Raw genomic sequence first — 14896 nt, 5'->3', positions numbered from 1 at the left:
CAATCAACTGAGCCTTTTTTACTAGGATAGTTTTTGGGAATTGAAATTGGTGATTGAATCTTTGATTTTTTTTCTAACTGACAAATTTATCTTAGTTAACTAGCAGGCTTGACTCGTCAGTCCACTGAATTATAATTTTTTTATATAGGATATTCCGTCTGGTACCAATTTTAGCATCAATCAAGCAAAACAGTGTAATGGTCCACTATAGAGGCTAAATATGTCAATGTTGCAGAAGCCACTGCACATGTCATTTGGTTAAGATTTGAGTTGTCTGATTCTGGGGAAGAACAAGTTGAAGCTACTCCAATCTTGTGTGATAACACATCTGCAATAGCAATGTCCAAAAATCCATTACCATTGCTTGGTATTTAACTGATAGTAAATTGTAGCAATGGTCCCTCAACTAAAAATCCATTACCATTTGTTTCTCAACTCATTAAAATGTACAACTATGGTCTCTCAACTAAAAATCCATCACCATTGGCCCCTCAAATTTAATCCAACTGAAGAAATGGTCCCTCAACTTTAACTCAATTGGAGCAACGGTCCCTCAGCTTTAACCTAATTGTAGCAATGGTCATTTCAACATAACTCATTTTCACAAAATTTTAACAAAGCTGACGAAAAGGACCATAACTTCATGTTTTGATGAGTTAAGGGACCCCAATTATAGCAATGGTCCTTCCAACATAACTTATTTTGACAAAATTCTGACGAAGTTGACAAAAATGATCATAGCTACACATTTTGATAAGTTAAATGACCAATGATAGTGGATTTTTAGTTCAGGGATCATTGCTCCAATTTGATAAAAGTTGAGGGACCATTACTAAAATTTAGTCTTTAACTTAAAAACTATTTTCAATATTAAACCTTCTCTGTTTCCCAAACATAACTGACCCAGCATTCCCAACTTAATGTGTTCACTCCCCTAGTCTGCACGGACGATAGAGGCACCGCTCCCCACCGTCGTCACTGTTCTTTCTTCCTCTCCCAATCTATCTCTTTTCCCAATTTGGCTAAAATATAGAAGTCAAATTTATTAGGCAGTGGTGGTTGAGAGAGGAGATCGGGATCGGGGTCGATGTCGGAGAAACGACCTAGAAGATACTCCACTAAGATCCAAACTTTTGAATACTTTGATTTGAAAGGTGGCTATTTTAATAGATAGTGGTGAATTTAGTTGCTAATTTTCAAATATTCCATAGAAACTGAGCAATTAAGCTTAAACATAAGCTTTGTCCTTGGTGGGGAAGAGGTGAGGCTAGGGGTTTGAATGATTAGAGTGAAAGGTTGGTGGCCAGGAATTGGGAGGGATCTGTGGAAACATTCCGACATCTCTGAGTCGGATGCTCCTTGACTATGGACTCGACGCCAATGTCATGCATATATCGCGTAAAGAATAGTTCGCAACTAAAGGAAAAAGAAGTAAAAACTGAATTGTCTTGTTCTTAAATATTGGACTAGTTATTGAGTTATTCTTGAGTCCAAGTTTTGAGAAGGGACTTACCAAACAAGTTCTTAGATTGAAAATTGAAAAACAGTTTTTATGTTAAAAATTTTGAACTCAAATGAAGTACCGAACGGGCTCTTAGGTCCTTAAGATTGAGGAGAAGTTTTTCCTTAGAATATTTTATTATCGATTCACAAAACATTGTGCTTATGCTTATGATTAGAACTGTTCATACTATAAATATCTCTACAAAATATTAATTAAAAATAAAATCATTTAGTTAATCAATTTTAGCAAATAGATAGAGAGTTTGCAATATTTTTATCATATTTGTCTCTATCTAGTTTGATGATTTAAAGATCACATATTCTATTAATTTTTTACAAAAATAATATTTACAGAGTAATTTATAATATGAATAATTTCAATCATAAGACAAATTTCCGTTAATCGATAACAAAATATCTTAGGGAAGAACTCCTCCTTATATAAATTGAGGAGCAAAACTAGAATAAAAAAGTTGCCCAAACCCAAATATATTACCAAACCCAAACCCAGTCTGAACAAGAAGAATGACCAGAATCCACTACCTCAATATCTTCAGCCACAAAAACATTATAAACGGTTAGATATTTAATCAACGGTCCATAACCGGAATCACCATTACAGACAATGTACTCTCTCACACTCAACACCCACGTCATAAACCTCATCTTCCTCTCTTCCTACTCTTCCCCGCGAGCTCCGAAAATGGTCGTGTCACTGAGAATCCCTTATCTGAGCTCGCTCTTCTCCCCCTCCATCTCCCACCGTCCTCCGGCACTTCTCGACCGTCGCCACCACCACATCCGAACACCCGTATACTCCGCTTCTTTCTCCGGTCAGAGCACGGTGTACAAAACCAATGACCGAGTCGACACTCCGACTCAGAAGAGCAACCGAGTCGTGGACCGAGCCGTCTCTCCTCGGTCGCAGGACTTCAATGCTTGGTACCTCGATGTCATTGAGCAAGCCGAGCTCGCCGATTACGGTCCGGTTCGCGGCACCATGGTCATTCGTCCCTACGGTTACGCCATTTGGGAAGCCATTCAGGTAATTCCAGCTCTGCCGCCTCTGTTGTTGTTGTAAATTTGTTGGATTCAGGGGTTTGAAAGTAATTTTATTTATTCTGTAGGATTATCTGAATGTGAAATTCAAAGAGACTGGCCACAGTAACATGTACTTCCCACAGGTATTACAAATTTACAGTGATTTTTCAATGTTATTGTAACCTTGATTAGTTAATGCTTAAGAGTTAAACTTTGATTTTTTGGATAATGTGGAATGCTGCAGTTTATACCGTATTCGTTTATAGAGAAAGAAGCAAGCCATGTTGAAGGGTTTAGTCCTGAATTAGCAGTGGTGACAATAGGAGGAGGGAAGGAGCTTGAAGAAAAACTTGTGGTATGTATCCTCTATCAAGGAATCTTGTCGGCTTTCTGGTTTTGATTGTAAACTATAAAGCGAACTATTGTGTTAGAATAAGTAAAGCTACTGAATAACTGTGACCAAAGGTGTGCAGGTTCGACCCACAAGTGAAACCATAGTAAATCACATGTTCACTCAGTGGATTCATAGTTACCGTGATCTTCCCCTTATGGTTAACCAAGTAAGATTGTTTCTCACTATTACAGCACACTTCAACTTTCGACAAAATTTTGGATTAAACTTTGGTCTTATTTCATTTCTAATTAATCCAGTGGGCAAATGTGACTTTCGGATTAAACTTTGGTCTTATTTCATTTCTAATTAATCCAGTGGGCAAATGTGACAAGATGGGAGATGCGGACAAAACCTTTTGTGAGGACACTTGAATTTCTCTGGCAGGAGGGACATACTGCTCATGCTACTCCAGAGGAGGCAGAGAAAGAGGTTTGCTTCTGACATAACGACTGCTTCTAAACCAGTTGTGAAATGAGTACCATTTTTTCTTATGAGGAAACTGCAATACCTGTTATTGCAGGTCGAAAGTCAAAAATTGAAACATTTGCTGGTGCTGTTAGGACCTATACAATAGAAGGCTATGATGGGTGATAGGAAGGCACTACAGGCTGGCACCAGCCACAATCTTGGGCAGAACTTCTCTCGTGCCTTTGGAACACAGGTATTTAAATATGCTAGTGCGGTTCTTTGTTTTATTTCAAATGCTTCAACAAATCAAAACCTCATTTATATGATCTTAATTCTCCTTTTTATAGTCTTCAATTTGTATAACTTTTTTGTGTTGATTGGCTACTGGTCTAGTATGCTTTAATTGTACATGACCCATTTGACCAAAATGGGTGCTTGCAAAGTTTACTGGTGAAAGTGGACAGAGGCAACATGTGTGGCAGACTTCTGGGGCAGTTAGTACCCGTTTTGTTGGTGGTATTATCATGACCCATGGAGATGATACAGGTTTAATGCTTCCCCCAAAGATTGCACCAATACAGGTAAGCTAAAGTTGGAGACCTTTATGCATTTTGTGTTGCTAATGCATATTCCTAAAGTTGGTGCTTTGCTTATATGGATATGTATCCAAAGCTGCAGTAAGACTGTCTATAGTTCAAGACTTTTTTTTTTTTTTTTTTTGAAATACATCTATTATACATAAATGTCATTATAATTTCTGCTTTCTGGGAATAATGTGCTGTTGTAGACTGAGGATAGCTGGAAACTTTTCTTTACTTTGGTTAAACTTAAAACTACTATTTATAGACATTTGATCATTGCTACTTTATATTCTGCAAATGCAATGGATGTGAACTGACTAAATGCGAATATGAGCATAAGAATGTTGATGTTGTCTAAGTTATCTAACTATAGTATATGTTCTAGATAAGCAATTTTGTCTATTCTTCGTCTCACTATTATATAGCAAATTTCAAAGGTGTATCTCACAGCTTGGAAGAGAAAAAGTACACTCCATTCAAGACGTTGCAATGCAACAAACTCTGTTTTGACAACTGAGAACTCCACTGACTGGGTTCTTTTTGTTATAGAATATATCCTAGATAAGCAATGTTGTCTATTCTTTGCCCCCTTGCTATTGTAAAGCAAATTTCAAAGATGTATCTCACATATTGGAAATTTCTGAGTATAGAGAGAAAAAGTACATTCCATTTTTATTCGTTGCAATCCAAGAAACTCTGGTTTGACATGTGAAAACTTCATGGACTTGGTTCTTTTTGTTATTGCTTAATAAAATAGCATATGGATGATGGCTTATCTATGGATGTGGCCATCTAATCCATCAATGTATGGCTCCTTCTGCTTGAGATTCTTTATCCAGATTCTGTATTTGTCCACTTTGTAATGTATAGTTTGTTGTTTGGCTGAGAAAATTTTGGGACAAATTAATCTTTCTTTTGGTCTTCTGATGTATAGTAGTTGGATTGCTATTTCTCCCACTCTAAAAAATTATGTAGTTGTAGTATTCTTTGTTCTGTTAAGAATGGATGCCTTGTTAAAGTTCAATTTTATTGTCATTGTTTAGAGTGTTTCAAACTTTCACGTGCCCAGTTTGTTGGCATGCATGCCCTTTCTTCTCAAAAACATCATTGGTTGTTTCTAGGTGGTGATCACACCAATTTGGAAGAAGGATGATGATAGAGGAGTTCTGAATGCTGCATCATCCGTAAAAGAAGCATTGCAGACTGCAGACATTAGAGTTAAACTCGATGACTCTGATCAGAGAACCCCAGGATGGAAATTCAATTTCTGGGAGATGAAGGTTTATTTCATTCTTATACTCGAGCATCTTTTATATTTACAAGCTCTCGGAGAGATGAGTTGAAATGATATCATCTATTAGCCATCTCTTCATTCTTGTTGCTTGACTTGACTTGCCTGAGATAACACTGGGATGTTCGCCGGACACTTGTATGAATAAAATCTACCTTTTCTCATTCTTAAACTGGCATTGGTCAAGATTGAATGTATATTTTCGGTGAGTTTAGGTACTTATTCTGGTGCAGGTACAAATAATATATTGGATCTATTCTTGTAAGATAAAAATGAATGCCTGACAATGTTGTCTTACTGTCAATTATCTCGTCAACACCCCTTGATTTTGTAGGGAGTCCCTTTAAGAATTGAAATTGGCCCTCGTGATGTTTCAAGCCAGACTGGTTATATGTAGAAGAGATGTTCCTGGAAAACAAGGGAAAGTCTTCGGAATATCAATGGAGCCCTCGGTTTTGAAGGCTTATGTCAAGGACAAGTTGGATGAGATCCAGTCATCACTTGTGGAAAAAGCAAAATCATTCCGAGATAGGTGTGTTCTGGCTCCATTGTCAGTTACTCTTTATAGTCTTAAGATGCTACTTGCATAGAATATTATGAAACATTAGTAGTAAAAAGGGAAGTGATTTTTCACACCCCAGTTTCTTCTTCTGCACACCCCTGCTTATTTTTCTGTCTCTTGATTTATTCAATCCAATGGCCAGAAATAAACAGGTGTGTGTAGGAGAGAAAAAGGGTGCGTGAAAGTCATTTCTCTAAAAAGAATTGATGGTAACACGCATTACTTCTCTTTAGTCTTAAGATGTTTTCTCCTTTGTATGACCTTAACACATGTTACTTTTGCACTTCGTTGGAAAAACTATGTAGGCATTGACCAGAAGACTTTTTTTTTTTTTTTTTGTTTTTTTTTGTTTTTTTTTTGCAGTAATATTGTGGATGTCAGCTCATATGACGAACTCAAAGTTGCAATCTCCCAGGGAATATGGGCAAGAGGTCCTTGGTCGGCTAGGTATTTTTATCCCTGGCTTATTTTAATAATTGACTGATTCGCTTTATTATGTATGCTAGCTGGGGTGAATTGTGTTTCTGTTATTAATATGCATCTCCAATAATTGGTGCAGTGACAAAGATGAGTTAAAAGTAAAAGAAGAAACAGGGGCAACCATTAGGTGTTTTCCTTTTGAACAGCCGGAAGGGATTAAAACATGCTTGATGACTGGTAACGGTGCAGAGGAAGTAGCTATTTTTGCAAAGTCCTACTAAAAGAGTTCCCACTCTTCCTTGAAACTGATATTGTCTACTGTGCAGATGTCTTTGTTCTCTGTTTTGTCATACTTGAGATACTGTCTTCTGAATTGTACAGTTTACGGTAAGTGACGTGGTTTTGTAATTGTGTAACATATCATTTGCTATGAAATGCTAAAGTGGTTCATTTGCTAGTTTCCTTGGTTCTCATCTTTGGATTTGTTTAGTTTGTTGTGTTGTGGTAAGGAACTCGTGGCTGCCCCGATATAAATTGATGTTGATATCGAACTTTCTGATAGATTGGTTGCCATAATTAGCTGGAGTTTTTCAATATACGTGCTTGCGTGAACAAGAGAATGTAAACTTTTTCCTCATCGATATATTTCTTTTCACGATATGATCATAACCATCAACTGATGCCTGCTGTTTCAAATGTGTTGCATAGTTACGGTTCTGTGAAGTTTGGATGTACCGGTGTTTCGGACGCAAATATATACTGGATGATAAGTAGCTAAAGCTATTTATACTTGTAGTCATTCATTTGTTCATAGTGGGATTTCGATTATTCACTTGTTCATAGTGGGATTTCGATTAATACTTGTAGTCATTCACTTTGCAAGGAAACTCTCCTTGCAGAGTTTCCTCGTATGTATGCGGCAGCTTTCTCCATGTATGCACCATCGAGAGTTGAACCACTGAAATCAGATTCTCTTATATTCGCCCATCTGTAGTTGAGTTGGCCTCCAATGATGTCATCACACTTACTTTAATTTTTGGAATATTTATTACAGTTTGGGTGTTAACCCGAATATGCACTCGACTTGGGCTCGTGGAGCCGTAGGGTGTTAACCCAAATCGGGTTCGGGGTTTGATTTTGGGCTTCCATCTTGATGTACAGACCAGCCCAAGAAACTTTGTCCACAAAGAGGACGGGCTTTGATTTTGGGCTTTCATCTTAAAACTGCTTTTGTAACAAACATGATACTTTCCAAGTTATATTCTAGAAAAGCATTGGATAGCTTAAACAATGTACTTCTTGAATTAGTACTTTTTAAGTTTTTCTATCAAAAGTTGTTCGAAGACTTTAAACCATTCAAAACTACTTTCAAACATTAAATGGATATTTCACCCACATAAGGAAATCAAGAGTAATTCAGACTAGAATATGCTTGGAATTTTTATGGGTATTTTTAGTCGTTGAATCCTCTTTCCAACCACTATATAAGAAGACTTGGGAAACGAGAGAAACAACACAAGAAACACAAGCTTTTCCAAAGTTCAAATATTCTAGTTAGGTATCTAGGGCTATCACTTCAGCCCTAGGTCTTGGGAGGCGAAAACCAAGGGGCAACTCTATATACTGTAGGCAACCCGATGATCTTCGAGCTTCTAGACGTACACAAAGGATCAAAGCAATTGTTCGTGTTTGTAGGAGCGTGTCGAGATTCAAACTTCTACAAAAAAGGTACATACGTCCTTCCGAATTCATTTATAGTCTTCCACAGTTCACAGAAAGGACGGGCTTGATTTTGGGTTTTCATCTTAAAAGTGCTTTTGTAAGAAGCTTGATACTTTTTCACCCAAAATCCACGTTATATTCTAGAAATCATTAGAGAACTTAATCAATGTACTTCTTGAAAGTTGTTAGAAGACTTTAAACCATTCAAAACTACTTTCAAACATGTCTATGGTGTTTCGTTCGGGTGAGATTTCCGATTTTTGGGATTCTGAAGTTGCGACTCGTGTTACTTCAGATGTTATGTTCTGAATTGTAGCATACAGTAGCGATGTGGTATATACAGTTTGCGCGCATGTGATAAATGGCGTTTGTACGACCGATTAACATGGATATTCGGGTTAGCACATGGATGTACAATTCAGTTCGCACGTAGCATACAGAAATTGTGATGTTTGGATGTACAGTTGTTTTGGTTCTGCATTTTCATTTTCCTCACATGGATATCAATACAGGATATGGTATATGATCAATGGCGTTTATAGGACTGATTAACATGCCTTGCTATCATTTTACATCACAAAGACCAGTGCCTTGATCACAGAATCCATCCCGGTTAAGCAGCTTCTGAGGCGGAGCACTTAGCAGAGGGGAAGAGGGACTGCCATAAGCATTTCGGCGACTGTTCCCACAGCCTAGGCTTGCTCTTGTGCTCACCCCTGTCGTTGGGTTGGTCCCACTTGCATACTTGCAAAGAGCCTGTATGAACAAACTCTAGAATTAGTAGGAATTTGCATGCTAAACAAGACAACGTTACTGCTGGAGAAAACTGAAGGATAAGGTTCTGATTTTGAAGAAAATATGTTCTAATTGGACATGAGCAATATGCAGTGCCTGCTTCTGGAGGAGGTCCAAGACGGCGTCACTGAAATCAGCTCCTTCAATGAGGGCACCCCCGAGATCACTGCGGGTGAGAACCGATCTAACTAGCACGGCGTCTTTGAGATTAGCTTCATTAAGGACCTGCGATCATTATAGTTCTTGAGCAATGGAATTGAAACAAGGTATTGTTTCAGCTAACTCTTAAGATTACTCTCAAAAGAATGCCTAAAAACATGGCAAAGTTAAATGCTTGAGAGTTTATGCTCGGCTTTCAGGCAATACCATACGATCCATCAATGTGTCGCTCAAATCCGCACCTGTGAAATGTCAAAAGAAATTGACAAATATAAGATTTCTTATATGTACAGTCGTGAAAAATCTGTTTAGTTCTACGGCAATATGCAAAAGGATCGTAGAAACGATACCGATCCTGGATCACGATAAGCAAACATGCATTGTTAAGCGAGGTTCTTTTTTGTTGTCTTTATGCTTTGGTAACAAATTACAGGTCTTCCTGTTTGCTCTGGGAAACAATTTGCCAAAGCAGCGAACACTCTACGTTCAGAATTCAATGGAGGCTCTCCAAAAACGAATTGAATAGAGTTCCAATGGCGAATGACAAACGATTTCATATGCAAAAAACAAGAAGGCTTTCAAGTAATGCTAATTTTAAAACTGAAAGTTTGGGAAGCAAGATAACTGGTGTAGAAACAGAAGATGGTGTCTGAAGTACTAGGAAAGTAATCTGATTCCCGTGATTGATATGCACGACTAGACAAAATTAGATGAGATAAAATAACTAGATTTCATGTGAAATCAAGTACCATAGATGTTTTTCTAACGTGGAGGATTAAAATGGACTAATATAAAGTAAGAGGTTGATGTCTAAAACATATACCTAACCTCATTAGTCCTTCAAGTCTAGTATGGTCATGCATATTATACATGGCCTAAATGGGGAACTTGACGAGTAGATTCGCCTACACGTCTTGCTTTTACTGATATACAGGGAGTTACTACACATATTGCTCGAGTAAAACAGCTTGGATTTTTTTCTGTCTTCTAACATTCCGGGAAGGACAGCTATAACTTCAATGGAAATGAACTAACTATGCTTCTAGTCATTCAATTGTTCATGTTGGGATTTCGATTCATTTGTATAATGCGATGTTCTTACCTGCGAAATTTGCCTTATATGCAACAGCTTTCTCCATGTATGCACCATTGAAAGTTGAACCACTGAAATCAGATTCCCTCATATCCGCAGATGTGAAATTGGCTCTTCTGTAAAGGTCGGTTTACATTGATGTGAAAATGCAGATACTAAATAATCTTACTTATTTCCCTTACATCCGTATCGGTACAAAACCTGTTTAAATTGTGGACTAAATCATTCAGAGATTAAAAATTACCTGAAATTTTCGTTCACATGCACAGCTTTCCTGCAAAACAAGAATATGGAAGGGAATTTTTCAACCCACTATTCAAAACCCAAAAATGGTTACAACAAACAGCTTTCGAAAACAGATAGGAGTGATCACCTGAGGTCTGCAGATCCAAATTGGGCTGCTGATCCAATTCCAAATTCACCAGGTGTCTCAGCTTCAAATTTATTGAGATCAGCAATGGCAGGCATATTGCCAGAGCTAAAGCTAATAACTGCAGCGGCCAATGCTGCTGAAACAATATTTTTCCAGTTTTTTGACTCTGCATTATTGGTCTTGTTTTGCTTGTTGGAACAACCTACCTTTTTAAGGCAATTCAGTAAGCTAGTATGCTTGGAACACAAGACATAATAAAAATCGGGAAATGATTTCCACGCTCCCTATAACTCCCTTCGCACTCCCCCTCTCGTTTCTTGCCACTTGATTGAATAAATCAACGGCGAATCAAGAGACAGAAACCAGAAGGGTAGTGCAGCAGGAGAAAATGAGAGTGAAAATCATTTGGTTAGAGATTATAGAAAAGTAGTAGTTACCATGAAAATGGTGTCTCTTTGCAGGGTCTATCTGACAGACTACAGAAAAGTGCTTGTTGGAGAGGGATGATAGACGAACTGGAGGAGCCTTGGAACTGGAAGAACAACTTGTTAAGGATTTAATGGATAGCGGGGAGACAAAAGTGAGTGCCATGACAAATTGTTTATCCAAGGATGTAAAGGAATTGGATTAGAAGGGTTTAATTCGAACTTGGGATGAACCACATCTGTATCCTTTCTTTTTGTGGTTAGGATGAGCACACATACGTGTTTTTGTTCTTTGGTTGCTGCTATGCCACATGTTGCCACGTCAAATTACTTACATAAAGGGCTCTAAAACATTGCGATAAAATCATGTTTTGGGAATCACAGCAAGTGATCCGGTGGAGGGCGTGGACTGCGACTCCTCAGTAAAAAAAAATGTGGAAAGTTTTAGGTTCGATCTTGCGAGCTGGTGAGTCTGCTTTATTGGGTAGGGTGAAATTCCTAATAGCCTCTTCGAACCCAAAAGGAGTTGATAATTGTGACTTGCCACCAATTGTCTCTTTTTAAAATATAAAAAATAAAAAAAAATAAAAAATAAAGAATCATGTGTTGGACAATGAAATGAAAGGAAAAATAAAGTCCTTACTGTCACTACATTCTCATTTTTCCAATTTCATCAAGTTAATTTGTTCAATGATAAATGTCATTACTACTTATTAGATGTAGTATTTGTTGGGGCGAAGATTTCTCAGGAGAGGGTTCCTCGGCTCTCAGCACATCTTCTCAAGGGATTGGCACTTTGGATGTGTAATCAGGCTCTTACTTGCTAATGTGGTACGAGAAGAGGATAGAGTTAGTTTTGAAATGTGCCTTTGTAGGGCCTTATGTGTAGGCCTCGAGGCTTGCAATCAAAGCTAACTGAGTGACAAGCGTGCCACTACTACCTCAATATAGCAGATGTAGAACAAATATGTTTTAGTTGATTACTTGCGCCTCAAGTTACTCGGACTTCTTGTTATCAAAGGATTGTCGTGGATGGGTTCAGTCCACATTAAGTTCATTTTCTTGCCTTGTGACCAAGGACTTTCAGTTCATAGTCTTATATGTTCAAGTGAGAGGACTCTAGATCCCCTTAAGTCATCTACTCGGTTATAGATTGGTTTTAAATATAGGCATATTCATTTAGGTAACTAGATCTAGGCAGTAGGAAAACAGATGAATATGAATTGAATACATGCTAGAGAATACATTAAGCAATAGATCTATTAACTTATAAAAACAAACAAAGAGCTTTGAGCAAGATTTCACCTTGTCGGGCAAGGTTGAACTTCTTGTAATCACTTCTTTTTTGAGTTTACAGGGTTTATATGCTAAGAAGGGATAGATGGTAAACAAGTTTACACGAGGGAATCGATACTACGCCACTAGGGATGATAGCAGAGCTTTTAAACTAGACAAAAGATGGCTTTTGTGGGGAATGATCCTGAAAAGGATTGAGATCTGGGCTGATTATAGCTTTTAGATGCAAATCTGGCTTAAGAGCAAGGTTTGCATATTTGTTTGTTTGATTGGTTGAGTGTCCTTGTCTCTGGGGCCTCTTCCTCCTTTTATAGGCAGATTAACTCGACTTCTGTAGCTTTATTCCTGCCTGAAAGCAATTGAAGGGTAGTGAGTCATCAGCTTTTTACTTGTATTGCCACCGAAAAGTGCTTTTTGGTTGATTGTGAGTTAGTCCCCATCACTTGACACTTAAATCATAGGCACATGGCCTATGCATTAAGGCAACAATTTGTCTTTGGGCTGATGCTGGGCCTCGGGCAAGTCTTCCTTTAATTGGCGTTTTTGGGCTCCCACACACTTGCAACCCAAAGTTCAAATATTAACCCAAACATTATTTTTTTACATTGCGTTCCAATTCAATAATACAACAAGAAGTTTCTAGTTTACCTCCTATACAAATGACCGTTTACACTAGGAAATATAATGCATGTAAGATAGGTCATTTATGTTGTGATTTGTGTAGGCGAGACAATAGGCTTTGGAAATGGGTTAAGTCCGATCAACGTGTTTGTGTAGGGTTTTGAACCTTAAGCTAAATTACCTAGTTGATCCCTGTTTTATTAGTTTGCAATTTGTTACCTATATAAGTGGTAGTCTGATTTTGTATAGGAGAATTATTTTCGGTTGAAACAAATTGGGACTTCACAAATTAGACCGAGAAGGTTTCTGAATGATGATGGTTTTGCTTGAATGCAAGGTGAGGATAAAGTTGGGGTGATAAGACCATAACACTAATTTGACCTGGTAATTTCTTGCATGACTTGTTAATTCAATACAAAACGACATGAAAATAATAGGTTTCAGATCAACACGTTAACCAATTGGGGTCGTTATCGGGTTACCCTTTAAGAATCTGCTAATAATGAAGTTTTAACAGATTTACTCGTGGGTAACCTGCTAAAAAAATGTTTGTTTGGCAATTTCAACTACTAAAAAAACCTTACTACATTAATAGTCATAGAATTTAATCTCGCATAAATGAGATTGAATCCTTATCGTTGGTCAACACTAGTGAGCAATAGTCAACGACGATCAATGGTTAATGGTGGTCAATATGGGACCATGATTTTTTAGGGCCAGAGTAAGGTTGATCTGAATATAGTTATGTCAGACGTCCGATCATGGACTCACTAGCTTTGGGCAGAGCTAGATTAGACGGAATAGCGGTGCCACCATCACCCTATTCTAGGGTAGTTGGCGGAGTCTAAGCGATTTCGCCAGATGACTATACTTGTTCCCTAAGACATGCGATATGATCTTGATATAGACCTAATCAGATCATTATAAGTCTTGGAGTTCCTACAATCTAGGGATTGATGTGCGCCTCAAGTAACCATAACCTAAGAGGGTGCAATATCTACTTCTAAATATCCTTTAGGATTCTCCCGGCTTAGAACCAGGATTCTATCCTAAAAAGGTCTCTTTCCCTAAGGTATAAGTACACCAATCTAGGGTTCATCTATGATAATGCAATCTAAAAACTTTAATTCTCTTGCCCACTGCTAGAGTATAAAACTATTCGCTAACTTAACCATTGGAAAGCCTTTGGCCAGCACACACACCCACCCCCTGGCCTCAAGCTTGGTCAAGGTTGTTTACTGTTTTGCAGGTTGCTTGAGTTTGTGCATAACCATCATTCACGGCGGTGCACGAATTTGACTCTAACAATTGGTACTTTCATTGAGAGAGAACTCTTATTCCTCTCGACTATATCACTCTATGCTATGGAACTTATATCTAGACGATCACCTTATGGTCAAGCCACCAACCTGAATAAAGAAGATGCCTCTTTTATGGATTAGGTCTACAATGGTGTACTGAATATACACACATCAATGAAGGATATCCACATGGTTCTAAAAGACACTAGGCACTAGTTGGGTGGTAGGCTGGGGCTAGGCGGACTAGATGGATTTAAGTAAATCTATTATATTTCGTGTAAATAAGTGTGTTTATACTTAAAATATATCATAAACTACAAAATAGAATGACATATATATTATAGTGAATATACATATAATGTGTGTTCATTTAAGTATTCAACAAGACTCTTACAATTCATTGAAAAAAAATAAAATGCAAAATGAAAGTCATATATTTTCCTTCTAAGTGAGCCGCAAACTAGGCGAGTGCCTTGGTAATCTAGGCGGGCGCCTTAGTAGGTCTAAGCTCACTTTCTTAATTTTCAAACTCCTAGGCATTAATGAGGGTGGTGGCCAGCCACTTAGCGCCTAGGCCGTGGGATTTTTAGAACAGTGGATCTCCAAAAGAATTTGCGATCCATAGAACGGGGAAGACTTACTAAGCAAGACAAAAAGATGAAGATTATCAAAGACATAATCGCTTGTTTCAAAAACTCGACTACTTAGGCTACCCCAAGGGTGACAGGTCAACATCTAAGCAAGTTGGCCCAAGAATTTGTTTCAAAGGTACGCCAGGAGAGGCCAAAAAACCCCTAAAGCTTACCCCTTACCTGGTATGCAGGAGGGAGGTTGTTCTCTGGCGTCAACGTATAGTGGGAAAACATGAACACTTCCAAAAGGCACGGAAGGGAAGGTAAATGATGCGAGAA

The 14896-nt window shown here is 38.0% G+C and overlaps 1 protein-coding gene and 1 pseudogene across 2 annotated transcripts; one reads left to right on the top strand and one right to left on the bottom strand.

Annotated features, from left to right (window-relative positions):
• Positions 1 to 2163: 2163 nt before the first annotated feature.
• LOC137710992 (proline--tRNA ligase, chloroplastic/mitochondrial-like) lies at positions 2164 to 6658 on the top strand (annotated as a pseudogene).
• A 1731-nt stretch (positions 6659 to 8389) lies between these two features.
• Positions 8390 to 10983, bottom strand: LOC137710481 (thylakoid lumenal protein TL20.3, chloroplastic). 2 transcript variants are annotated; one of them, XM_068449513.1, is made up of 7 exons: positions 10780 to 10983; positions 10343 to 10544; positions 10214 to 10243; positions 9979 to 10085; positions 9084 to 9118; positions 8814 to 8942; positions 8390 to 8678 (listed from the first exon to the last, which is right to left on the bottom strand). In XM_068449513.1, the coding sequence occupies exons 1-7, from the start codon at positions 10931 to 10933 to the stop codon at positions 8487 to 8489; spliced, it is 849 nt and encodes a 282-aa protein (XP_068305614.1). In that variant the 5' UTR covers positions 10934 to 10983; the 3' UTR covers positions 8390 to 8486. The 2 variants fall into 2 exon arrangements, with proteins under 2 accessions (XP_068305614.1, XP_068305615.1); XM_068449514.1 differs by having other exon boundaries at positions 10343 to 10548; positions 10780 to 10916.
• Between the last annotated feature and the right edge of the window lie 3913 nt (positions 10984 to 14896).

The sequence above is a fragment of the Pyrus communis genome, chromosome 12 (assembly GCF_963583255.1).
Source record: "Pyrus communis chromosome 12, drPyrComm1.1, whole genome shotgun sequence".
In the NCBI taxonomy this organism is placed as follows: domain Eukaryota; kingdom Viridiplantae; phylum Streptophyta; class Magnoliopsida; order Rosales; family Rosaceae; genus Pyrus; species Pyrus communis.
Note: the sequence above shows the minus strand (reverse complement) of the source record. Positions and strands in the feature narration are given on the sequence as shown.

Coding starts and splice junctions, on each gene's coding strand:
- LOC137710481 (XM_068449513.1), bottom strand. CDS start 10,933: ATGGCACTCACTTTTGTCTCCCCGCTATCCATTAAATCCTTAACAAGT. Junction 10,244..10,342: donor TTTGGATCTGCAGACCTCAG/GTGATCACTCCT, acceptor CTTGTTTTGCAG/GAAAGCTGTGCATGTGAACG. Junction 8,679..8,813: donor TGGACCTCCTCCAGAAGCAG/GCACTGCATATT, acceptor TTGTTCATACAG/GCTCTTTGCAAGTATGCAAG.